Raw genomic sequence first — 26,139 nt, forward strand, 5'->3', positions numbered from 1 at the left:
ATTATAGTTTTGGAAAATTCACATTAAATTAAATACTAATATATATTAAAAAAACATTACATCATAAAACAATAATAAAACATTACAAATTTTACTTTAAGCAACACCATTAAAATATTTTGCCCACATATGATCGATTAAAGGACGAAAACAAAATTTTATTTTGTGATTTGAATTCCTTTCAAAACCCAAATGTTTGAGCATATTTTGAGACGGAACAAGCACGGATTTTACAAAAACGACGTGTCCAACAACAAGATCAAGAAACTCCTCCTCCATCTACTTCATTTGCACAATATATCATAATGTTATCATCATAATGATAGCTATCATGACTATAGTATGTTGATATGATGATGATGAAGATAGTATGATGATGATGGTGATGATAATATGATATTATGAGAGGGTAATGATGATGATAATATTGTGTTGATAATGAATAAATTGATGGGTTGATGAAGTCATTTGAAAAAAGATTGATTATATTCAATCTTTTTTAGAGATTTTGGTTAAACTCAAAATGATATCGGTTTAGAGATTTAAGTTGGTTTAATTCATTTTAACCACAATAGGTGGGTTCTCATTGCAACCCAACTCATTTGATCTATCTAATCATTTGACCCAATAACTTATTTGAACCATCACTCATTTGAATTAAAAATTTCAACTCATTAGAGTTCATATTGAATTATATATATATATATATATTGTTATATTAATAGATACACAAAACGTTAAGTACTTCCTTTTATATAGATTTGTATCTTTAAATTGCATATATTAATCGTATTTTTTTTAAATATAATTGAGTAAATTCAAAAGCATAAATTAATTGGAGAAAAAAACATAAGTAAAACTAATGGTAAAATTTGTAAATATCCTAACAAAATTTGGATGTTTAATCAAATAGATTGAGAAGTTATGTGAGAACGACATATAAGCATGGCGTTTTCGTTAATCACCCGAAAGTATAAAGTTGTTTTAAGAAAATGTTTCTCAATTAATATATAAGGGATATTGGCAAAGAGAGACTATAATTATAATTACAAAATCTAACCACATAATTAAAATTAGAAAATGTAATCTCGAGGAAAAATCTATTGGCCTATGTCCAACCAAAATAAATTATTAAGGGTCAGGCTGATTTAAATACAACGTTTGCAGTTATGAATGCGGGAGTCTGCGGAAGCGGACGGTTGTAGTTTCAAATGTTATGTTACATTTTGAACTACTAGTTTAATGGTTAAAAATTGGAGCGTTTGCAAGAGTTTTATGACTGGTTAACCAGCAGGTGTTATTACGGTTAAATTAAAAATAACAAAAAAATATAATATATAGTAATACAAAGTATTAAAATGCCAAAAATATTATATTATTATGATAAAATGTGAAATTTAAATATAACGAATAATAAAATACAATTATTCCTAATTATTCAAACTAATTAAATTTTATTTTCAAATATGCATTTGGTTCATAAAGACAAATTATCAAGTAATATGCAAATTACAAACAAAAAAAAAAAGAATATGACAAACTAAAAAAAATATTTTCAATTTTTGGATCTTCCGGATAAATAATATTATTACAATACAGTATCTTATCATTTTTCAGTTTGGTTTGATGCTATGATTTTGATAGAGAAAAACCTAGCGTTTTCACGATAAAAATCATCAACATATTTGGAAGTTTTGGAGAAGAAGCTTACACTGAAAAATATTACAGATGACATTGTTGATGTATTGTGTAAACAAGGAAAAAATTATTACAACTAAGATGTCATTTTTGTTCTTTAAGGCCTAATGAAATTTATCTCTGAGGTACGGTTACTCTCAAATCTCCAATGATCAATTCGATTTTCGTCCCTATTTTTTTTGTTCTTCAATGTGCATCTATTATCTTTTTTTTGGTTCAAAAGCTTATTTCCAAACTGAATGAAGTCTTAGCCGAAGGAAACATCGAGGAAGAAGGTCAATGGAAGAAGAATCTTAAAGAAGAGACATTAAAGATTTTTGAGTTTCTTCCTCAAAATATTCAAGGATCTTATCAGATTTACTAAGCGTTATTGTGGATCTTAATCAATAACGAATAATCATTTGAGTACGTTGTATACTCCTATGAAAAAAAACAAAAATTTTAATTTTCAAATTCTGAAAAACAAACAAACATAGTTTTTAGCTTTTTATGTCTCTTCAACATATGAATCAAGTATGCATGTGGAAGAACAAAATCAAAGATAATAACTCCATATAACATATTCTAAAGAATCTAAAATGACTTTAACTTCTCCAGAATTAGCACCTTTTAACTCTTTTCACTTTTATTTTTAACGACTCAATAGATGTTCATAAAGCAAAAAATTAGCTTCCAAAACTTATAAAGGCTATATAGATCTTACTAAAACAAAAATCAACAAATGCATTGTGTTCTCAATCACTTTCTAATGAATCTCTTTTTCTATATATATATATCATGAATCATGAAAAAGAACATTCAATACTTACATACAACTTAACAAAATTACATTAAAAAAAAAGTCTACTGCTTGGTGCGGGTTTCGCCCAAGTAATAATAAAAAGTTATACAAGAGCGCCTTCATTCATTGATGCCTTGATGGCAATATTTCTAAATTTTGCGGAAACCACTTTATAAATGTTTAAATTTCAATTATTATTATTATTATTTTATATATATACAAGAAAACCTTTTTTTCTTAAAACTAAAAAGGATATGATACAATGAAATATGATGAAGTAGCATAAAAAAAGTTGAAAAGAAAAAGAACAAATAGAAAATTAACCTTCATAAAACATTCCAAATGTTATTATAATTATTATTATACCCCTTTACTTAATGTTTCTCAAACTGCTCGGCTCTTTTTGTAAACCTGAAGCTAACAGCTCTTCTTTGTGTGTTTCTCTGTCACTTTTTATTTCCTTTTCTTTGTGGTGTTATTGCTAAAGAACCTAAAAGTCTCCATGCCATCGATCAGTCTAAAACCGAAAGAAGATAATGAAAAAACAAATCTCTTTTTTGCCGATTGATTAGATCTTTGGGGATTCCCTCTAACCTTTATGCTCCTATGTTTTTCTCTCCCTTTGGTTAGGTATCAGTCTTTCTCTCTATGTAACCGTTGAAATCTCCTTCCCCGAAAGGGAAGAAAACGGACTCTCGGGTAGATTCAGGACTTGACTGTCCAACGATTCACAATGAGTTCTCCTGAATAAAAACATCATATATATGATTAAATCAAGATTACAAAAATCACAAAATGTGTTTGTTAAAGATCTAAACATACCGATCATTGTCTCTGTAGTTAGTGGTTATGTTCATGACATTATCTTCCGTGTTCAAATAGTCCAGTAGGTAGCTCAACCGTTCTGCTTGTTCCTCTTGCTCCGCTACAAGTAAAAAAATCAAGCAACTAATAGTAAATTTCTAAACCTATGATTACCAGGTTTAAGTTGAAAGTGTAATTACCATTTGATGTTAACTTGAAGTCATCCGAGGAGAAGCCGAGGTAGGAGTAATTAGTAGGTAAGGACTTAGAAACTGATTGTTCAGGCTCACTAAGAAATGGCTTCCTCATTCTTGAGCTCTCACTAACCCGCGGTGGCACTAAAAACAACACAAAAGAAAAACCATTATACAAAAGATTAACACACACATAAATTGATTTTGTTAATTACTTACATGTGTTCATCTCTATGTCTCTCTCAATAAATTTAGAGCCATATCGCATGCCGTGTAGAGGCTTGTAATTGTCGAGGTATCGACTAGAGCGTGATTTTTCCCGGTAAGGCTTGACTAGAACACGTGCATTGCAAATGAAATGAGGATTGCCTTTAGCAAGAATGTGTTTAACTGTTTCTGAGGAAGCAAATGTTACAAATCCATACATTCTTTTCTGCTGGCAAGGAATCCTCACATCTTCCACATGTCCATATGAGGTGAAGTAGATTGAGACATCATGTTCAGTGAAACTACTCTCTGCCGGAAACGTTAAGTAAATCTGTCTAGAACCAGCAAGGATTGCTCCATGTTCATTTCTCTCTCCAGTGTATTCCACAAACTTTGATGCATCCTCTGCTAATATAACTGAATGTTGCCCATGAGGCCTACAAATTCAAACACTATAAGAAAACAATACTTTAGATTGAAATAGAAAGAGTACTATTATAACTAATTAACAAACCTGTCGACGAGGCGAATCGTGTTCTTCAAGCGAGCAAGAAGCTTGGTGAGACTATAGCCAGCTTTGCCATGTCTTTGTGACTCAGTGAGATATCCTTCAGCTTGAAGAGTCCTACCGTATTTTTCGTAGTACATCATTGGCAATGAAGCTATGGAGATTGGAGCTCCTCTTCTTAACTTGAGTAACTCAATGATCTCACCTTCTAGCTTCTCAAGAGATACAGGGGAAACAACATGCTCTTCGTCACTTAGGTTGTTGTTTGGATTAAACATCTGAGCAAAACTCTCCCTCTCCGGTATAATCTGCCCGTGGAAGTACCTACAGTTGTTGCCGTGTTTGCAGAACCCTTTGTTGAAGTAATGGCAGATTTTTACCGGGAACTCGGGTAAACTCGGGGATCTTCGGCTAGTTCGCAAAGGCAAACATTGACGTTCTTGAGAGAAGAACCCGTTAGAGAATTCAGGGCTGGTCAAAGGATCCTCAAAATTCAAGAACTGAAGATTGTTCTGCAAGGTATCCATCTCGGTTGAATTCTCCCAAAAACCGGTTTTCATGGGAGGAGAAACCGAAACCGAAAGAGGCGATGAACCGGTGAATGATCCAAATTTGGGAGTAGGAATGTGATCAGAAGGAGGGCTGTGGTAATGATGAGAATTCCTAGCTAACTCGTATTTAACGCAATTGATGACAGAACACATAACAGAATCAGGACAGAACGCGAGACGGATCATGTCGCGGTTGCCATTTTCTTGCATCAACAAGAGATAACCAAAGATCTTTGCTGCATTCTCTGGTTCAAGTTGTTGGATTCTGGCGTGCACAACGTTCATTGATTCTGTGAAATTCATCTCTAAAAAACTTCTTATCTTAAAAACTTCTCTGCAAAGCAAAATCATTCACAAACTTTCATTATTATTAGTTCCAAAAGATTTAGTCAAAACGATATGAATCAAAAGTTACATAAACTACAAGTTGATACCAAAAAGAGGTAGAAGAGTGATACTCACTCATGAACCCACATGTTCCATACTTTACCCAAAAAAATAAAAATTGCATTGTAAGTCAAAACAAAGAAAACAAAATCTGCAATGTTATGGCTAAGAAGAACAATGAGCAAGATCTAAATCAAAATTATACACAATCAAAAACAACAGTTTGACCCCACACACAAAAAAAAAAAAAAAAAAAAAAAACATTAATCTTCTAATCTCTTATACAATGCAGACAAATGCAAACAAAGTTAATGATCTTTGTACATAACTGTATTGAAAAAACCGAACATGATAAACTACATTTGTCTTGAAGAAGAAATGTTTTTTTTTTTTTCACATGGAAACAAAACATTCACCAATGATTAGAGAGAGGATCTACGAAAATTTTACCTTGGTGAAAAATTATCCGTCAGCAAATGATTTTCCGAGAAGGATTAGTCATAATCTCTGTTAATCCAAAATACCAGATTATAGACTCAAATTATCTCTCAGTGTTGTTGACGACAATCGTAAAAACATGCAAGAGAATTCTTCAAACTTTTCTGAACAGAAAAAAGAAAGAATACAAAAACCATAAAGAAGAATGCATTGAGATCAATCATTGAGCCAATAGAGAGCTGAAAAAAAAGAAAACAAAACAACTCACATTGATAGATTCATTGTTGAATAAACTAAAACATAAGAGCGTGAGAGCCACAAACGAAAGAGAAGAAGAAGAGGGCAGAGTGAGAAAACAATTAAGAAAAAACTTTAAAGAGATCGTGCAAATTTTTAATATATATTTGCAGAGTTTTAGTAACTGTAAAACAGATAAGATCTCAAAGAATCTTGGATGGTGGAGAAGAAAAACTAGGTTAAAATATTAATTAATAACAAATAGTTTTCTTGTTGCGAAGAATATTGCATAAATAAATTTTTAATTTTGGTTTGACAACTCGTTCTATTCAATATTGTTACAGCGAATATCGGGAATTTAGTTCGAAAAAAACCTGGAGACTTTAGTTAATTAATGGCTAATCACGATACGTGTATTAATAATTTTTAGCCGTGGGATCGAGATGACTTTTGGTGGTTTTGACTTTTGTTATTCCTTTTTTGAGTTAATGGACGGTTCAGATTTCAAACGTTGAGAATCCACGTGGCGTCCATGTTGTTGTGTTTGGATAAGGATAATGCATACAACTGTGACCGTTTAATAGAAACGTAAGGTCGCATGGTCTGGTTAATTGGTTACGGTTTTGGAGGAAGAGGTTACGGTTAGGGATGAACCCGGTCTACACGGACCAATGAAGTGATCTTAGATAAGTAGTATCTAGTAAAATCCGGCTGATACCTGAATCCAAATATAAACAACTGAGATATCAATAATCTCATATAGTTTTATGCATTTTAATCCGCGTTACACCGCGGGACTATTTTGTTTTTTAAGAATCAAAATTTAATTGTTTAGTCGATTAAAAATATATATAATGTAATATTTTGTATTTTCTGAATGTACAACTTTTATATCTGTATATTATTTAATATACAATTACTATGTTTGATTTTTACTGTTAAAAAATATAGGAACAATAACGTACAGTTCATTAATTTAAAATCTACGTTATAACTAAATAATTTAAATTTAAATTATATTTATTTTATTAATATTATTTGTTAGATTCTGACCCGCACAATTACTATGTCATATTTTTTAAAATGTGTTGTAATAATTTTTTATTAAATATATGATTATTTTGTTGTTTTAGTAGTATATACTGTATTGAATAATTATAATGTACACATAAAAATATAAAATATTATTTATGTTTGCTTATGACATAATTATAACCATAAGTCTATTTTTGGAGTTTGAAACTGAAGAGTAAATTAGAAAAAAAATCTTAGATTGAAATATAATATAAGTTAGATTGATCTTAACAAATTATTTATATAGTTATAGTATATATATATATAACCTAAACTATATTAGTTGGTTGAAATATTTGAAATAATAATGATTTTAATAGTATTTTAAAATTCTTAACAATCAAACGGTCGAACCGAGAACAAACTGAATCAAGTTAATGGTCAGGTAGATTTTTATTAAACTTGTAAACTATCAAACCGTATATAAAACCATTAAAATGATTAAATACGTTTGCGAGAAATATAAATATTTAGATATAGGCGTAATTCTCATTCAATTTTATCATGTTCCATTATATCTTACATGTTCTCCAATTTATATCTCATAAGAGAATGTATTTCTAGTATAAGACAAATTTTGTATTCCGATTAGAAACAGAACGTGACGGAAGCAAAAATTCGTTTGGGACAAACACAAATGTAATTCATAGTATATTTTTATATGATATGATATAATAAAAATATTACAAAATTAATTGACTTCTTTCTTCTTATTGTTTTATATTTTGTTCATAAATATTAAATTACATTTGTTTGTTTCTAAATTTTAACTATTATAGAGCATACTATAATAACATTTATTATTTTGAACATTTTTATGCTGTATAAATTGAAAACACATGTTACATATTTGATTGCAAACTAAAATTTGCTTAAATTGTAACTTGTTGTAATCTAAAATTTGCTTATTCCATGTCGTTCCTTTTTCGCAATTTCTATTCTCGTTATATTACATTAAATATCATATTCCGAGTTATTTTTGCTTATCGTTAAACACAATACCAAATACAGCTGTAACTTTTGGGGATTAACATATGCTTTGTTAAAATTTGTAAACATACCATAAATTAAAACATGAAAACAAATTGAAAAAATAAATGATCTATCAACTATAATATGTCATACTCATACATTTGTTCATGTGTACGCGCACATATATGAAAACAAAATTATATTTACTATTTAATATAAATAATAAACACCGACTTGATATATTATCTCAAATCCAGAAATCCTCTGGTTGATATAATATATAATTAATCAAATATATATTTGAATTTATTTGATAAACTTGCTTAACTTCAAGAAACGAATCTTAACAAAATCATAAAACTAAGAGATAGTTTAATGTGAGTAAATTTAGAGAATTATTTTGAACTAATTGCAAAAACTGTGTAAATTAAAAAATAGCTTGTAATTAGTTAAATTAGTCATCTTGATCTAAATTCAATAGTTTCTTAAATTTGCATTAAAATTAAAACATTGGTATTTAAATTTATTTTAATGTTATTTCAAAAAGAAAATAATCAATTTTAGAAGAATGTGTATTCCAAAATCTTGTAACAATATGATACAAAATAAAATAAATTATTTGATTTGAAATTGAATAATTTATCTGGCTCTAAATAAAATAATCTTGAGATATAGAATTATTATAATTCTTTTTAAAAATATATTAAAAATTTGGGTTAGTTATATATATTTAAAATAATGAAACTACCCGTTTAAAAAACAAAAAATATATTCTAAAACTTTAAATCATTGAAACTCTAATGAAATGTTAAAATATTTTAATATACCTTGGAAATATTTTCTAGATATTTAGAATCCAAAAAATAAGCTTTTGAATAAGCTGTATTTTAAATGATATAAGTATTTCGTTTAGATTATATACGACAAATATAATAAAAAAAATTCATATCTGAAAAATTATAATTGAAAAAGTCTTTTTTGTCATGTACACAAATGAGATTTAATCAGCATAGTTTTGTTAAGGAAATTATTAAATCTAAACAAAATGATAATTTGTTATTAGATTGCCATATTCGAAAATATCTAATAATATCTTACGAAAATAATTTAGTTAACATATATGCATTTTTGAATTAAACATACAATATATTTGCATGTTTAAAGATATTCCTATATTTTAGTAGTTGTTAATTTACTAAATTACCCATGCAAAAATTTATTTACTTAGTTTTAAACTACCCTTACAATGTTGTAGTTCACAAAATGCTTCCTAATTAATAGTATAGATAATTGTATTTTGATTGTTATATCTACCCTTACTAATGGATTCGAGTCTATAACCATGGGTTCCAGTGCACGAGATCTTGTAGACCATAGCATGTTACATGAGGAAAAAAAAAACTTGTAGTTGTCACATAGCTGCCCACCAGGTATAACTTCTCGTATTACAATAGACCCAAACTCGTCTTACCACCTAATCCCGTTCAGTCAAACTAAACATATCTAATGAAGTTCACATGTGGTATACAGTCTCGTATTACTGACTCAAACCCGTCCTACAATCTAACGCCGTTAAGTGAAATTAAACATCTTTTTTTTTGTTATTTTTGTTTTAATAATATTTTAATTTAAAAGATATATAATTCAAATTTATTTAAAATTTTTCTTTTAAGTATGTTATTTAATTGTTATAAATTCACTGAACTGTAATATTCTAAACCCATCCCACCATCTAATCAAGTTCGGTAAAAGTAAACATTATATTTTAATTTTTGGTCTAGTAATATTTTTATAAAAAGATTTATAATTCAAATCTATTTAAAAGTTTTCTTTTGAAATGGTTATTTAATTTTATAGATTTCATATATTATATATATTCTAAACGTTTTTTCGTTAAATATTCTAAACATTTTTTAAACTTTAAATAACTACAATATTTATTTTTAATAAAGTATAATATTAATAAAGTTCTAAGATTTCTCCTTTTTAAAAGTAATTAGAATTGATGGAGATATATTAGATAAAAAAATACTAATAATTAGGAATATTAATTAATTGATAATAATTAATGTCAATGACATTCCTTGTAAATAAGTCCTAACTAAAGGATTTATTTTACAAAATGGCTGAAAAATGTATATGTAGATAAAAAAAAACGGTTTATATAGCGATAAAATGTCCGTCTAGATTCTTATGAGTTTTTTGATGTTTCAATTTTAGTAAAATTAATGAACTAAATCGGTTTAACGATTTTAGCTTTCAGAATTGGTACTAAAAAAATATGACATTGTTTGAAATAAATAAAAATGAAGAATATATATATATATATATATATATATATTTTTACAACTAAGAACTTTAGTTTTAGCTGTACAAGGGTAATTGGCAGAAAACTTTGAAAACTTTAAAATCAATATACGGTACCAAAGAAGTGGTGGCTTAGAGCAGCCCTAATGGTTGGTCCCTTAATTGGGCTCTTCCAATTTTTTACCCTTAAATTTGGAGAATTTAAAGTTTAAAACAGGTGTGTTGCAAGAAAGTTTTTAAGAACTTATAGGACTAAGCATTGCAAGAGACGTTTGTTCTAAAAGCATGCAAATAGTTGGTATTTATAGAGTATCATCAACAATTTTTTATTATTAATTTTAATGTTTGTTTATTGTTTAAGTTTTTTTTATGATACTGATAATAATCTGTTTTCATTGGTAAGATCAGTATTGGTATCATTAAAAAACAAAATTTATTTGTAAAATCGAAATTACATGCTAGCATCAGCTACTGGAGCGATAGTCGAGAGCAAATAATTTTTTTTTTCTCTCATTTTCCACAAAAACGCGTTTTTCCGACTAATTACAAGCCGCCACGTCATTAGAGACTAGTATCAGAAATATCACTCCAGTGATAATTCTCAAGTCCAAATCAGTTGCTTTGTCTATTAATTTAATATTTTAGGCTTATGATACCCACAAAAAATCTCTTCTGTACATGGTCTAAGAGGTAAGAACCAATAAGAAATGACTATGATCGATCTTTGTTATACTATAATAATCTATTCTTTTATATATATATATATATATATATATGTGAACAGGTACAAGCTAGTATGACAACATGCATTTAGCAAGTAATGGAGTTACTGATATCAGTTTCCACAGAAAAAAATAAAGTGTTTAGAATCGCCTATCAGTTAATTTCATTTTCTTTTCCATAAAGTCTCAAACAATAAAAACAAAATACCTTAACTTTGTTTTCGAAAAGTTAAAATGTTTTTATAACTTTATATTGTGGAATTGTCAGTTAATGTTTTCATATACATAATCAATAGCCTAGTTAAAATATTATCAAACAATAAGAGAAGTTAATGGATGGCTACTCACTAATTTAGGTAACTCAATTAAAATGACTGCCAAAAAAATAATTCTACAACAGTTTTACAAAATCTAAATTTATAACAACAGATATCTAAACTAACATTAATCAACGTCTCAGAGTAGTTTTCATTTCACTAACCTTTAACATTATATAAGGATGTGTTAAGTTCTCCTAAGACGAAATCAATAGAAGCCTCCTCCATGGGAATGTTACGCTGAGATTATGCTTGGCTTGTATACATTTTACATTTCCAAACTCAAATTTTGTAAAATCAGTTAATATACAATAAAAGACGTCAAGCCTATACCTTTCTCTCAAAATAAAATGGGTAAACAGTAGCTAACATGTTCTTATCAAATAAACAAAGTGTTATTATTAACATATCAATAACTATTAGAATTGCCCTAGGATTCTAAATAGCTTAGAAGATGACACTGAAATCCCATTCTTTAAAAGAATTTAACTCTTAAATGAAGCACTACTGTAAAGATAATCTGCTCATTAACCTGTGACATTTATATTTCTGGATAGCTCTATTGATAAGATTTCTCTTCCCTCTTCATAGTATAGATGTTATTTGCAAAGGTTCATCACCTTAAACAGAGACTTACTACTTTGCTTTTAACATACTAGGGCACAACTATATGGTACATTACATATGATATGCCTTAACTTAAACTTCCTACCAGTAAGTAAATCTGATACACAATAGTGTTGTTTTCTATAAATTGATGTCTCACTAATCTGTTAAATCGAGATTTCAGAATAGCTATGATGACGAAATCTCAGCAGCTCTTCCAAAGTCTCATGTTACTTCCAAACCTCATTCATCTGAATAAATATACATTGATTTTCACTATAACATAAAAGGACAAATCAATGTGCCATATATATGAAACAACTTTTTTGTTATATATATATATATAAATATGTATATATGAAGTATCTTAACTTTAACTCAATAACAATATCAAAATCTACAAATCTATAAAACTAAAATTCAAAAATAGAGATAAAAAAAACTAACCTTAACATATATATTTCGGAATACCTACAATGACAAAAACTATAAAAGAATAAATATGATTCAGTATGAAGCTTACCTCTTCATACGGTTCACGAATTATAAAAATAGAAGTATAAAGCGAGTTGCAGTAACAATTTTTCTATGATAATCGCGCAAGTGATTTTTTCTTCTTCTAGAGATATTCTTCATTTTGTTCGGTGAATTTTTTCTCTTTTTTGCTAATAAGACAACAAATTTCTACAGATGGATTATGGATTGATTCTAATAGCAAGGCGGGAATCAGATGGGGACTTTTTAACGCTCAAGGTCGTTGCCTTCTCAAAGGCTCCACGTCAATAGAGCCAACAAACTCAGCTTTGGATATGGAGGCCATTGCACTACGGGAAGCTCTACTGCAGATGAGACGGGTCAGCTATCAGAAAGTCATATTTTGAGGGAACTCGCGCATGCTATATGGTCATTTAGAGTAGGTAATTCAATAACGTCAACCTATTGGGGACCCTTAGAAAATCCAAGAATACATTAAGGATATAGTCGTTATGTCCAAAAACTCTTATGCCTTTCTACATGTAAATCGACAAGAGAAAACAGTAACGGACACACTAGCTAAAACAGTTAGACATCAGAACTTGGTTTGTGTTGTCTCTTGGATTTTTTAAATGTATGTCAATGTTATATCTAGTGAACACTTCTTATACTGTGTTTCCTTGATTAATGGAATATTTGGCCGACAAAAAAACGAAAAACACAAACGAATTTCAAGACAACATATATTTGTCCACAAATAAACACTAACATCAAATGGCATATGACTAAATGGCTTCAAAATCTGTTACTATTGGATCTATTAAAATATGGAACAATTCTTGGGTTCACCCTTTAGGGGGTGAATCCATTCATTCACCGCCTTTTAGTTGACTAATGAGAATTTGACATGTCATCTATTTAAAAAATAAATAATTTAATCACAAAATTTAAATCTTAATCACTATTTTATCAACCCAAACCAAAATATAATTTCGTTTAATCACAAAATCTAAACCCTAACAGCTATTTTATCAACCCAAACCGAAATATAATTTTGTTTTAATCACAAAATCTAAACCCTAACCACTATTTTAACAACCCAAACCAAAATATAATTTCGTTTTAATCACAAAATATAAACTGCTGGAATCTGTAAGTTTAATCACAAATATAATGTGAATTTAACAAGATGTTAGTTTACAATTATTAAATTGTTTAGTTCCGTAAAAAATTGAACTTTTAAATTTTCACATCTACACATTTAATTTCTGAAAATTTTAAAATTCTCTTTTGTTAACTAAATAATTTTTTATTTGGTATATAAAAAATTATAACGTTTTAAATAAAACTATAAATATTTGTATTATATTACATTCTATTCTAAATACTATTCTAAATACATGTCTATATTGCTACTATAATATAAATATACTATTATAATTTCATAAAACAGAAATAAATACATAATATTTTTCATAAAACAATATATAAAAATACTATTGTATTTTCACTAAATAAGTGCGGATTAGGATCTAATATGCAATAAAACCTAATTTTTCCTTTATACGATTAACTTTATAAAATCTCAGTTTATAAGTTAAATTAAATTTTGTAAATTTAAAAATTGTTTATAAATTCCTATGAATTGCCAAATTTTATTTTAAACTAAAATTTCACATGTTAATATAGAAAAAAACATTAATTTTTGTATTTGTTTTCATCAAATGCAAATACAAGATTTCTCCATTGAGACCTTTTCGACCGTAAACCGATTGCGATCAAATTAGCTGATCTGATCGGAAAATCACAAGAAAACCCTAGAAAACTCCTCCGGATTCGAATTCTCGACTCGATTCAATGTATCAATTGAGAAAATTTGACTTCTTCGAGGAGAAATACGGAGGCAAGATACCTGAGGATGTAACCGGAGATATACAATGTTGTTCCAGTGGCCGTGGCAAAGTCGTCATCGGCTCTAACGACGGATCCGTCAGCTTCCTCGATCGCGGTGTAAAGTTCGATTCCGGTTTCCAAGCTCACTCTTCCTCCGTCCTCTTCCTTCAACACCTCAAGGTATATTGATCCAATCCATTCATCAAATTTTACAATTCTTCTGCAAATTGAGATTGTGTTTGTTGTTTATCAATTCATGCTCATCGATTTCACAATTCCTGTTGATTTTGATGTTTTTACGCTTGTCGTTGTTTCTTTCAATAGCAAAGGAACTTTCTCGTCACCGTCGGAGAAGATGAACAAATATCGCCGCAACAGTCAGGGATGTGTCTTAAGGTTTTTGATCTTGACAAAGTTCAGGAGGAAGGTACTAGTTCCTCGGCTCCTGAATGCATTGGTATTCTTAGAATTTTCACCAATCAGTTTCCTGAAGCTAAGGTAATAATCTCTTCCCTGTTATAATACTTGACGTATATACTGAGGTTTGATGATGGAATATCATGTGTAATTGCAGATTACTTCTTTTCTAGTCTTGGAGGAAGTTCCACCAATATTGCTTATAGCCATTGGCTTAGATAATGGCTGCATTTATTGTGTCAAAGGAGACATTGCACGAGAGCGTATCACTCGGTTTAAGCTTCAAGTGGATGGACGGTCCGCTATTACAGGCTTGGGGTTCAGGATGGATGGCCAAGCGCTTCTGTTGTTTGCAGTCACTCCAGAGTCAGTCAACTTGTTTAGTATGCAGGCGCAGCCACCGAAATTGCAGACTTTGGATCATATTGGGGGCAGTGTGAATACTGTTACAATGAGTGACCGCTCGGTATATACTTCGCTTCTTCTGACTTGTTGATTTTAGAATATGTTCTTCTATATCTTCTAGCCAGTTGAAATATGTTGTGTTCTACAGGAATTAATAGTTGGTCGACCTGAGGCTGTTTACTTCTATGAAGTTGATGGACGTGGTCCTTGCTGGGCTTTTGAAGGAGAGAAAAAATTCATGGGGTGGTTCCGTGGCTACCTTTTATGTGTCATTGATGATTCTAAAACTGGGAACACTGTTTTTAATGTCTACGACCTCAGGAATCGGCTTATAGCATATAGCATTGTCGTTGATAAAGTCTCCAACATGCTCTGCGAATGGGGAAACATAATACTTATAAAGGCTGACAAATCCTTATTGTGCATTACCGAGAAGGATATGGAAAGCAAGTTAGATATGCTGTTCAAGAAAAACCTGTACACAGTAGCTATTAATCTTGTCCAGAGTCAACATGCCGATGCTGCTGCTACTGCCAATGTGATGAGGAAGTATGGAGATCATTTATATGGCAAACAGGACTTTGACGAAGCTATGTTACAGTACATTAACACAATTGGTTATCTTGAACCATCATTTGTGATACAAAAGTTTCTGGATGCACAGAGGATCTACAATCTTACTAATTACCTGGAGAAGTTGCATGAGAAGGGTCTAGCATCAAAAGACCACACAACTCTTTTGCTAAACTGTTACACTAAGTTGAAGGATGTAGAAAAGCTGAACACGTTCATTAGAAAAGAAGATGGCATCGGTGAGCTCAAGTTTGATGTGGAAACAGCCATTAGGGTCTGTCGTGCAGCTAATTACCATGAGCATGCAATGTACGTTGCAAAAAAGGCAGGAAAACATGAGTGGTATTTGAAAATTTTGCTTGAAGATCTTGGAAACTACGATGAAGCCCTGCAATATGTTTCAAGTCTTGAACCCAGTCAAGCTGGGGTAACAATTGAACAGTATGGTAAGATTCTTATAGAGCACAAGCCAAAAGAGACTATTGATATACTCATGCGACTTTGCACTGAGCAAGGGATTCCTAATGGTGTGTTCCTGTCCATGTTGCCATCACCTGTGGACTTCATCACTGTGTTTGTTCAGCATCCACATTCATTAATGCATTTTCTCGAGAGATATGCTGAAATAGTTCAGGATTCTCCTGCTCAAGCAGAAATCAATAACACACTCTTGGAATTATACTTGTCTAGGGACTTGAATTTTCCATCAATCTCTCTATCAGAAAATGGTCTAGATAAGGACTTAATAGATCATTCGGTAGCAGCTGCGGTGTCTAAAGCCGATCCTGAAAAGAAGACAAATGCTGATTCGAAGGATGCAATGGAGAAGGATTGTACGGAAAGACAACAGAAGGGACTGGAGTTACTTAAAATGGCATGGCCGTCAGACCTAGAGCAACCCCTCTATGATGTTGACCTTGCTGTAATTCTTTGCGAGATGAATTCGTTCAAGGATGGACTTCTGTATCTGTATGAAAAAATGAAATTTTACAAGGAGGTTATTGCTTGCTACATGCAGAATCATGATCACGAGGGACTGATTGCATGCTGCAAAAGATTAGGTGATTCTAGCAAGGGAGGGGATCCATCTCTTTGGGCAGATCTTCTCAAGTATTTCGGTGAAATTGGAGAGGACTGCACCAAAGAGGTGAAGGAGGTTCTCACTTATATTGAACGGGATGATATTTTACCTCCTATCATTGTTCTTCAGACCCTGGCAAAGAATCCATGCCTCACACTTTCTGTCATCAAAGACTACATAGCTCGGAAACTTGAGCAAGAGTCAAAAATAATTGAAGAGGACCGGCGAGCTGTAGAGAAGTATCAGGTTAGTGTTTCATCATTAATTTCTTGCCTGATATTTCAAGTCAACAAGAAAAATTGTTCTCTTAATGCTGATCCTACTTCTTATCAAAAAGCCAGTTGTCTATCACAATCCTCTCCCAGTGTAAATTCCTAATCAGATTTTTGAACGATGCAGGAAACGACTAAAAACATGAGAAAAGAGATTGAAGATCTCAGGACCAATGCCAGAATATTTCAACTTAGCAAGTGTACTGCTTGCACTTTCACATTGGATATCCCAGCTGTCCATTTCATGTGTATGCATTCATTCCATCAACGCTGCCTCGGTGACAACGAAAAAGAATGCCCCGAGTGTGCTCCCGAGTACAGATCTGTGATGGAAATGAAGAGAAGTTTGGAGCAGAACTCGAAAGACCAAGATCTGTTCTTCCAGCAAGTGAAAGGCTCGAAGGACGGGTTTTCTGTGATTGCAGAGTACTTTGGGAAAGGAATCATCAGCAAAACTAGAGATGCAACATCTTAATTCTCTTCACGCCTGAAGGTAACCACTGAACTCATTGCAAATAACTCAAAAAAGTTCTCTTCTCTACTTTGATGTAATCAAGTCAACTGAGAACATATTTTTACAAAATAACGATAATCTGGGAGATAAATTTTCTCATTTAGTGACCTTGTCTGTTCAGGGAAGGCGGCTGAAACATCTCCAACTCAAGTGAGGCCGGCATAAACTTTGTGGCATCTGTGTATTCTGTGAATGTGAGGTATCCTTTGAATCTACTTTATCGGCTTAGATATTGTGTAAGAGTGAGTTGTGCTAGTGAAGTTGGGACTGGCTCTATGCTTCTTCTTGTATACATTTCTGAGAATCTGTGCCATCACTCAGGAAAAGATGCATAGATGTCGACAAGTTATTATGTTTGTTTTTTTGGTGTATGTTATGGTTTTTTTTTTTGGAACACTTAGAGGAGAACGTTTGCAGTAAATATGTTGTGGTTTTGATTTGCATTCATTCTGGTAAAAGTCTTGCTCATTTGGAACAATTTCTAAATAATTGCTCAAGTTCTGTCTCCGGATCAATAAATTAATATTTCTATCAAAGCATATTTTTACACTATCCAGTTTTTCTGCTTCCGGGAAACCTCGGAAATCGAAATGCTGGGCGAGCTGTCAGCGTTGCTCCCTTCGAACACAGGCATCTACTATCTTAGTTAAAGGTTCGTTTTTCTCCATTGACTCTGTTCTAGTGGTGAATGTGATTACAGTTTCCAGCGGTTTATCTTTCCCTTGAGATCTTTATTGAAAATCGAAAAGTCTACACATGGCTGGAACAGATGAATTTGTTGGGTTTCAAATGCTGGTAGCGACAGTTTTCGGTTTTTTATTGCTTCCCGGAGCTATCTTTTTTTTTTTGTGATCAGAGATCAGGAGTGCCTTCTGTTGAAATAGCAGCATGATGTTGAGAAGCCTTGTTTTTTGGATGTGTATAGCTTGTCTGATCTCAGGTTTAGGACAGATGAATCAACTACGTCCTGTGTTATAGTTGGGTTGTTTCGGAATGCTCAATCTTAAATGTTCTATTATAGACCTTCTCCTTCTGTTGTGAAGGATACTTCTACTATATATGTATGTGAGCTTACATACAATCTACTTTTATCGGTTGGAAACCGTCTCTGCGGAGATTGAAGTGAGGATCAAGGAGCCTCTTCCCGAGTGGATCGATTGGTAGAAAAGGAGAGTCCTTCCTTGTTCTTGGTTTTCGTTTTGGTTTTGGTTTTGGCGTTTAAAAACTAGTACCTTCCACTAGGGTCATCAGATCAATCTTCCGGGTTTACTTTGATTCGGTTAACATCCTCAGGGAAACTGGAAGCACTACAGAGATTAGAAGTAGTAGCCCACAGAGATTCAGCCCTGCGAATCTGACAAGACGAACTTATTGTACCTCCCTGATGACGACGAATACAAATTCCTGAAACGGTTCAAGTATCTTAACTTTAGTATCTGTCTACTCGCACAAAAGAGATTCTCCCTTGGTTTTTAGATTCAATGATGAGTATAAAACCATAACCTTTGAAAAAGAGTATTTCCTTTAGCTTGATCTGCCAAGAGGAGTTATACGAAAATTGAACAAGGTTTGGTAGAGACGGATCTTCATCTACCATAACCGCAGTCTTCGACAATATCAGTAGAGCTTATTTGCTTGCTTTCTCCAACTACTCTTGAGTTTTAAGATGCTTTGTTACCTCCAAGACGCTTCTATCTCAGTGGAAAGATCAGTCTTGTTCCTTTCTCAGAATCGCTGTAAACAGGTTTTGTCTTGACACTTTACTTTCTTCACTCTTATTTGACTCTAATGTCACATTACCTACACTGTGAGTCACCTTAGCAGGATTTGAACTCTGAATACTTAAGTTCATGATATTATCAATCTAATCAAGACTCACGAGTGTCATCTTTGACCTCAGTTAATAATATTAAGAAAACAAGATTCTAGCTGTCCACTATTTCACGTTCTTCCAGAGAGAAAACGCTTTTTAAAGATTAATAATAAAGCATGATAAGTCATAGACTATGACTCATAGTTTATATTAACTGATTCTTGATTATGTTTCAGCTCCCTCTTCACTTTAAGCAACAATGGCAGCAATTCTCAGCGTTGACTTTCAGAACTGTTTCATCTTCATCGTCCTATGCCTCTTCTCACTCTTCTGTTACTCTCTCTTCTTCAAGAAACCAAAGCACCCGCGAGGCTGTGATCTTCCTCCTAGCCCTCCTTCTCTTCCAATCATCGGTCATCTTCACCTTCTCTTCTCTCCTCTAACCCACAAGTCTCTTCAGAAACTCTCCTCTAAGTATGGACATCTACTCCATCTACGGATCTTTAATGTCCCAGTCATTCTCGTCTCTTCAGCCTCTGTTGCCTACGAGATCTTCAGGGCTCATGACGTGAACGTCTCCTCTCGCGGTGTTGCTGCAATCGATGAGTCCCTCCTGTTTGGATCTTCTGGCATCATTACCGCTCCTTATGGAGATTACTGGAAGTTCATGAAGAAGCTAATCGCCACTAAGCTGCTCCGACCTCAGTCACTCGAGAGTTCACGAGGTATCCGTGGTGAAGAGCTAACGCGATTTTACAACAGCCTTCTCGATAAGGCGAGGATGACTGAGAGCGTTGAGATCAGTACTGAAGCAATGAAGCTTGTGAACAACACCTTGTGCAGGATGAGCATGGGAAGAAGTTTTTCAGAGGAGAACGGTGAGGCAGAGAAAATCAGGGGATTAGTGGGTGAATCTTATGCCTTGACCAAGAAGATGTTCCTGGCATCTTTATTGCGCAAGCCGCTAAAGAAGCTTCGGATCTCACTATTCGAGAAGGAGATAATGGGTGTTTCTGACAGATTAGATGAGCTGCTAGAGAGAATTCTTGTGGAACACGAAGAGAAACTACACGAGGAGCATCAAGGTACTGATATGATGGATGTGTTGTTGGCAGCTTCTGGAGATGAAAACGCAGAGTATAACATCACTAGGAATCATATCAAGTCATTTTTCGTGGTAAATGTTCCTCGTTAATTATGTCTATTTTCATTTGAGGATCCATACTAAAGACATGTTGTTCTTTTCACTGCAGGAGATTTTTATTGGAGCCACTGATACCTCAGTGCAAACAACACAATGGACAATGGCGGAGATCCTTAACCACCCTAACGTTCTTGAGAGACTGAGGAAAGACATTGATTCCGTTGTAGGGAAAACAAGGTTGATTCATGAAACAGATCTACCGAACCTCCCTTACTTGCAAGCGGTAGTCAAAGAAGGGCTAAGATTGCATCCACCGGGACCTCTCTTGGTAAGGACGTTCCAAGAAAGATGCAAGATCAAAGGTTTCTACATACCAGAGAAGACAACACTCGTTATCAATGCTTACGCTGTTATGAGAGATCCTGATTCTTGGGAAGATCCTGACGAGTTCAAGCCAGAGAGGTTTCTAAGAGCACCTCCAATGGGAGGCTCTCTTGACAAATTCATAGAGTTCTCTTGATTAAAATGATTAAAAATAATTCAAAACAAGTGATTTTGCAGAGAGTCGGCTTTCTTGAGAGAGTTTTTGGAATTAGAGAGAGACGCACACGTGGCAGACAGTTTGGTTGACAGAATTCAACAAAAAGAAGGAAAAAAAAAACTTTCATCTCTTCGGGACAGCTTTCCCAAACTTTCTCTATGTGCAAATCCCAGATTTTTCCAATTTTGTTGAGTGGATCCACCTCGAAAAAATACCGTATAAGCCAACACTCCTCCCATTCCTCTGATTCTTCTTACTCTGATGCCTCCAGGTCCGTTCCAATTTTGTGCTTCTAATGTTAAGGTTGATTTGATGGAAACTGGATAAGAATATCGTTAATGGAACTCTATAGATTGGTTTAAACAGAAACTAGTTTGGTTTCAATTTTGAATTGGAGCAGCTGGTTTCACATTTGAATTGTTCGTTAATGTTAGGGTTTAGGGAGATAGCAATCCAATTCTGTTTTTGAGCTGATATTGTTTTGTAATCGAAAAGTGTGAGAATTAGGTTTCAGTTTTGCCTTCTTGTGAAATCTATTGGTGAGCTTAACTAGCTGTATTGTGGACTAGAAAGCAGTTGTACAATTTACGAGAGTAACAGAGTTTGCGGGAAGCCTTTATCGAGATGTGAAGCGTTGAATGGGAGAAATCTGAGTATTATTATTGTGGCTGGAGTTATTGGAGCTGTCATTTGATTGTGTGTGTTGGTTTAGTGATATTCTGGTGTTTCTTTATTAGAGATGTAGTAGGAATAAGAATGGTCATGATCCTCGGAAATCTAAGGATGATAGTGATTGGATTGGTTTGTTGACGTGGTTTTTTATTGGTTTTGTCTTCTTCATTTCTTTGGCTATAAATATTGGGTTTTAGACCTGAAAGATGTTCTGGAAACTTGAAAGCAAGATCTTTCCAAGGACATAAAGATCATCTTCTAGTTCCTTGCTGGTTGATGGGAAATTGCTTCCAAAGTTGGCTGTTTGCAGGTTTGTTACCTTCCGGCTCTGTCTTGGTAAATTGGCTATAACTTTCAAACTGTTAACCTAAACCGTGATCCGTTTTTTCATGTGGTTTCGTATGACTGTTGTTGATATTCCCACCAATTTTTTCAATTTTCTGGGTTGAGTTGCCACTCCGTTTATGCTCTGAATCAAGACAGACGAAAACTAGAGTGAAGGTGAAGGCAATGCAAAAAAAAGCCGATGTAGAGAACGATTGGCAAGAAGAGCTGAAACAAACAGCAAAGCTTTTGATGTCGACAAAAGTACCTAGTTAATTGATCTTTCTTTATTTTCTGAAATTAAGTTTTTAGTGATTTGTTTTTGAATCTGAAGACTGTAAAATACAAATGGTATTCAACACTTGCAAGTCCATTGTTACATGTTATGGTTTAATTTCTTGTGCACCATGTTATGAGCCTGCACTATTCATCCATTTCTTTTGTACCATGTTTTGAGCATGCACTATTCCTCCATGTAACCAAATAAGATTAATATTATGCAACTTCGAAGCAAACCGAACCTCACAAGTCGATTTATCATATTCTACTATACCTACAAAACTCAAAGATTTTATGGATATTTGAAATCAAGTTCGTTATCGAGAGATGCATCTACAATTGAAAGGTGATTTGGTTGAGCATATATGCAAAACAAATTGCAACAATCGACAGAACAACTGATCGTTATTCCGATTTTTGTTTTACACATCTATTTTAAAATGTTTCAAAATAATGTATGTTTAATATTTTATGATTTGCAAATAATTATTAAGTTATATGAAATAAATAATTTTAAAATAATAATATTTTTTCAGAGAACCTACATAAGAAAGACTACCATTAGAGTATGAAAAACAAAAAAAAATACACAAAAACTCTCTTGTAACATTTTTGGAAATTTAATCATTAAAAAATGGAGAGAGCCCATAGAGAGGCTCTCTCCATTGGAGATGCTCTAAGTTCTTCAAGTGGGCAAGAAGAGAAACCGTTTAAGTACCTTCCTTTTGGCGGCGGGAGGAGAGGATGTCCTGGAGGTAATTTAGCTTATATATTTGTTGGAACTGCAATTGGAGTGATGGTGCAGTGCTTTGACTGGAAAATCAAAGGAGATAAAGTCAACATGGAAGAGACTTTTGAAGGAATGAACCTAAGCATGGTTCATCCACTTAAATGCACTCCAGTTCTTCGAAGCCAACCTTTTTTTTAATCTTACTTGGTTACTTCTAAACTCCATGTATACTCATCTGGGGAACATGTAATAACTTTGATTAATTTCTTTTGTTCTATAGATCTTCAAAGACATTCGATTACAAAAGTATTCTAATTTTGCTTTCTCCAAACCTAATTTTCGTAGTTAATGCAAACCTGAAAAAAAAAACCAAAATTTAATGGAATAATTTTACGAAATTGAAAATTTAAGAACACAATTTATATGTAAATGTAATTCGGGTACATTTAATTATATTTAGCTATAATTTTATTACAAATAACATATCTTAAATAACATAGTTATTAGAAAATTAATTATATTTATCAAAAGAGAAATTATAATGGATATGCTCAGATAAATGAATAATTAAGTATCTATCCATGAAGATTTGTTATTTAGGTGGGTAAGAGAGAAAGTGATGTTTTGACATTTTTACCCTTGTGAGAAAAAATGAAGAAGTTTAACGTTCATGATAATTAATAAGTTAACGGTGATAAACAAATTATCATGATAAATAAATAAACTAATGCATAAATTAACATGTTACGAGAATAAATAATTGATAATTTATTAGTTACCGAATGTTAACATGATACAAATAAAAAAAAAATCGTTATGTATAATAGTTATCTATAATATAGCATACAATTTACCATTTTAAAAGACATGTTAGAGCGATAAGTAAGTTGGTAGTGTATAACTTAACTGTAATAATTAAATTACTAAAATAAATAAATATATTATTGTATAATACATATTATATAATAAATGATTTAACACGAGAAATATGTTTTCGACGTAAGATGAATAGTATTTTCACTTTGCTACTGTTTTTTAAAGATATGTTTATCATACTAATCAAATAATTAACTATCTAAACTTGTTACCGCTAAAATTCATTTTTTTGTTGTTGCATATAATGAGTTTATCTTGATATTTTTCTTTTTAACGTGTGTATGTGACAAAGGGTATTTTTGGTATTAATCTGAGACAGATGAAAGAGAACTAAATAACAAATCTTTATAGTCAAATACTTAATTATTCATTCTTCTAAGCATAGATCACCCTTATCAAAATTATATATATATATATTTACAAAATTTGGCCAAAATTTAGTAAGGTTAAACTAATTTTTATTTAAATTAAACAATTTTTTAAGTTTTTTTTCCGAAAAACGATGCAAAATAATCAAATTCTGACATCTATCCGAACCGAAACCGAGCATAATAGTTATAAAATCCGAACGGATAATAAATTATCTTTACCTAAATCATCTGAATACGAATAAATCTAAATGTCTAGACTTAGATAGCGGTATGTTTTTTTGGCATGGTCAATGCATTCTCATCTTTCAAAATTCAAATCATTGATCAACATTTACTTCATGTACTGTGTAAAATAAATGACAACATGCGAAGTTTATGTATAAGAGCATCTCCAATGGTGTAAAAATGGAGCTCTCTTCATACGTTCTCTGTTTTCAAATTGAATCTCTCTTCAAAGAGATTTTTGAAAACGAAGAGAGACTATTACGTGTCACGTTATGATTGGCCGGAATTTTTGGCAAAACAAGAAGAAAAGAAAAACGATTCTTTGACAAAAAGAGGATTCCTCACTTCTTTCTCTCATCTCCAACAATGATTCCAATAATTACATATCCGATTTGACCAAGTGTGCTTGTTCCTCCCCTCTTCCTTACCATAGGATGTATTTGTGAAATAACTTTGAATGAAAATTTCATTCCCGATTCTACGAGAATTAACCATGATGTTGATCACTGTCCCTATTTGGCGCCTCAGGGAGTAAACAATAACGAAGTTGCTCATGCCGTTGATGATGAAGTGGATGTTCTGGTAGTACCTGTTTGGGGAGAAGGCGAGGGTTCGAACAACCCTACTCCTCCACCGCCTGTGAATCAATCTTCAAGTTCTGATATTTCTTCTCACAGGCCTATTTCTCAGGCACCAATCTCTTCTTCACCGGTCCTTGATCTGAATGTTCCTGCGGTGGAACATCATCAATCCAGTCTTCCTTCATTGAGTGTTAAATCCCTTTCTGAGGATTCTACCACTCTCAGTGTTCTTCATGCTCACACAAGATATGAGACTGGTGAAAGTTCTAAACGCAAAAAAGGAAAAGAGATTGACCACACTCGTAACAAGAAAAAGCAGCAATTCCGTAAAGAATATGGGGTTAGGTTTTATCCGGTCTCTGAAAAACCTCCATAGTTCTGCTGAGGTCTTGATCCTCAGAGTATAATCTGCCCTTATACTCTGTGAAAACAACTTTTTGGGGTAAGGTTTGTTTTAAGTCTGTTTCATAGTTACTTTGGAACATAGCTCTTTGGTTTCAAGATGCTTTTGGATGTTTTTGGATGCACAATAACTTTTGGCTGCTACAAGGTTCTTTTAGCTGTAATTCTCAGTGTTGTAGTGTGCTGGGTCAAAATTGAAGATTGCTAGGACTTCTTCACAGTTCTACTAAGACCATGTACATGGGTGATATTTCTACAGTATCACAAGTCCAAAAATTATTTTTATATTGACAAAACAATTAGAATGAGGTTCATGAGTATCAGCCCAGAGATATTTATGATACCAGTATCATCTGACGTGACATCTCCTGATTGGTCACATTTGCCAAAAAAAATATATATATATCTATTAAACAAATATTATAAATAATGCTAAAAAATTCTTAATGATATTTTATGAGTATCACATATGATCATGCTCTAATAGTCTCTGGTTTCCTGATACTTTGGTGAGCAAGAGGCTGTCATGACATACACATAAGTTGGATGCTGTAAGTTCAGAGGCGAAACATGTTTCTCGTTTTCTTGATTTTATTGTTGAGTCATGATGATTGCCCTACAACACTGCTGCCAAGTATGATCATCGTCGTTATAGAGTATGTAAACTTCAAGAGATACTTTATATATAGAGTATGTAAACTTCAAATATAAAGTATGAGTAGTTTCTTCTCCAAGAGTATACTTTAAAT

At 32.4% G+C, this 26,139-nt stretch overlaps 4 protein-coding genes and 3 pseudogenes across 10 annotated transcripts; 6 read left to right on the forward strand and 1 right to left on the reverse strand.

Moving 5' to 3' along the window:
• The first annotated feature begins 1,684 nt into the window (after positions 1 to 1,684).
• AT2G05150 lies at positions 1,685 to 2,042 on the forward strand (annotated as a pseudogene). Its single transcript has one exon.
• A 615-nt stretch (positions 2,043 to 2,657) lies between these two features.
• On the reverse strand, positions 2,658 to 6,179 carry AT2G05160 (CCCH-type zinc fingerfamily protein with RNA-binding domain-containing protein). Of its 3 annotated transcripts, NM_126543.7 has the most exons (7): positions 5,837 to 6,179; positions 5,581 to 5,732; positions 4,199 to 5,077; positions 3,697 to 4,121; positions 3,484 to 3,621; positions 3,302 to 3,404; positions 2,658 to 3,222 (listed from the first exon to the last, which is right to left on the reverse strand). In NM_126543.7, the coding sequence occupies exons 3-7, from the start codon at positions 5,044 to 5,046 to the stop codon at positions 3,126 to 3,128; spliced, it is 1,611 nt and encodes a 536-aa protein (NP_178588.1). In that variant the 5' UTR covers positions 5,047 to 5,077; positions 5,581 to 5,732; positions 5,837 to 6,179; the 3' UTR covers positions 2,658 to 3,125. The 3 variants fall into 3 exon arrangements, with proteins under 3 accessions (NP_178588.1, NP_001324109.1, NP_001324108.1); NM_001335272.1 differs by having other exon boundaries at positions 5,581 to 6,179; NM_001335273.1 differs by having other exon boundaries at positions 3,302 to 3,621; positions 5,837 to 6,049.
• Positions 6,180 to 13,967: 7,788 nt separating this feature from the next.
• Positions 13,968 to 18,112, forward strand: VPS11 (vacuolar protein sorting 11). The gene is made up of 6 exons (NM_126544.3): positions 13,968 to 14,350; positions 14,495 to 14,668; positions 14,745 to 15,053; positions 15,141 to 16,892; positions 17,046 to 17,411; positions 17,554 to 18,112. The coding sequence occupies exons 1-5, from the start codon at positions 14,135 to 14,137 to the stop codon at positions 17,391 to 17,393; spliced, it is 2,799 nt and encodes a 932-aa protein (NP_027676.1). The 5' UTR covers positions 13,968 to 14,134; the 3' UTR covers positions 17,394 to 17,411; positions 17,554 to 18,112.
• Positions 18,113 to 18,154: 42 nt separating this feature from the next.
• Positions 18,155 to 19,112, forward strand: AT2G05171 (annotated as a pseudogene). Its single transcript has one exon.
• A 392-nt stretch (positions 19,113 to 19,504) lies between these two features.
• Positions 19,505 to 20,909, forward strand: CYP705A6 (cytochrome P450, family 705, subfamily A, polypeptide 6; the record flags this gene model as incomplete). Its single annotated transcript, NM_126545.1, has 2 exons — positions 19,505 to 20,422; positions 20,499 to 20,909. 2 exons carry the CDS (start codon positions 19,505 to 19,507, stop codon positions 20,907 to 20,909), a joined length of 1,329 nt encoding a protein of 442 aa, NP_178590.1.
• A 104-nt stretch (positions 20,910 to 21,013) lies between these two features.
• Positions 21,014 to 22,437, forward strand: AT2G05185 (uncharacterized protein). 2 transcript variants are annotated; one of them, NM_001335274.1, is made up of 3 exons: positions 21,014 to 21,201; positions 21,800 to 21,912; positions 22,053 to 22,437. In NM_001335274.1, the coding sequence occupies exons 1-3, from the start codon at positions 21,089 to 21,091 to the stop codon at positions 22,073 to 22,075; spliced, it is 249 nt and encodes an 82-aa protein (NP_001318201.1). In that variant the 5' UTR covers positions 21,014 to 21,088; the 3' UTR covers positions 22,076 to 22,437. The 2 variants fall into 2 exon arrangements, with proteins under 2 accessions (NP_001318201.1, NP_973423.1); NM_201694.3 differs by having other exon boundaries at positions 21,800 to 22,437.
• Positions 22,438 to 22,839: 402 nt separating this feature from the next.
• Positions 22,840 to 23,133, forward strand: AT2G05190 (annotated as a pseudogene). The gene has a single exon.
• The last annotated feature ends 3,006 nt before the right edge of the window (positions 23,134 to 26,139 follow it).

This window comes from Arabidopsis thaliana, chromosome 2 (assembly GCF_000001735.4).
Source record: "Arabidopsis thaliana chromosome 2, partial sequence".
In the NCBI taxonomy this organism is placed as follows: domain Eukaryota; kingdom Viridiplantae; phylum Streptophyta; class Magnoliopsida; order Brassicales; family Brassicaceae; genus Arabidopsis; species Arabidopsis thaliana.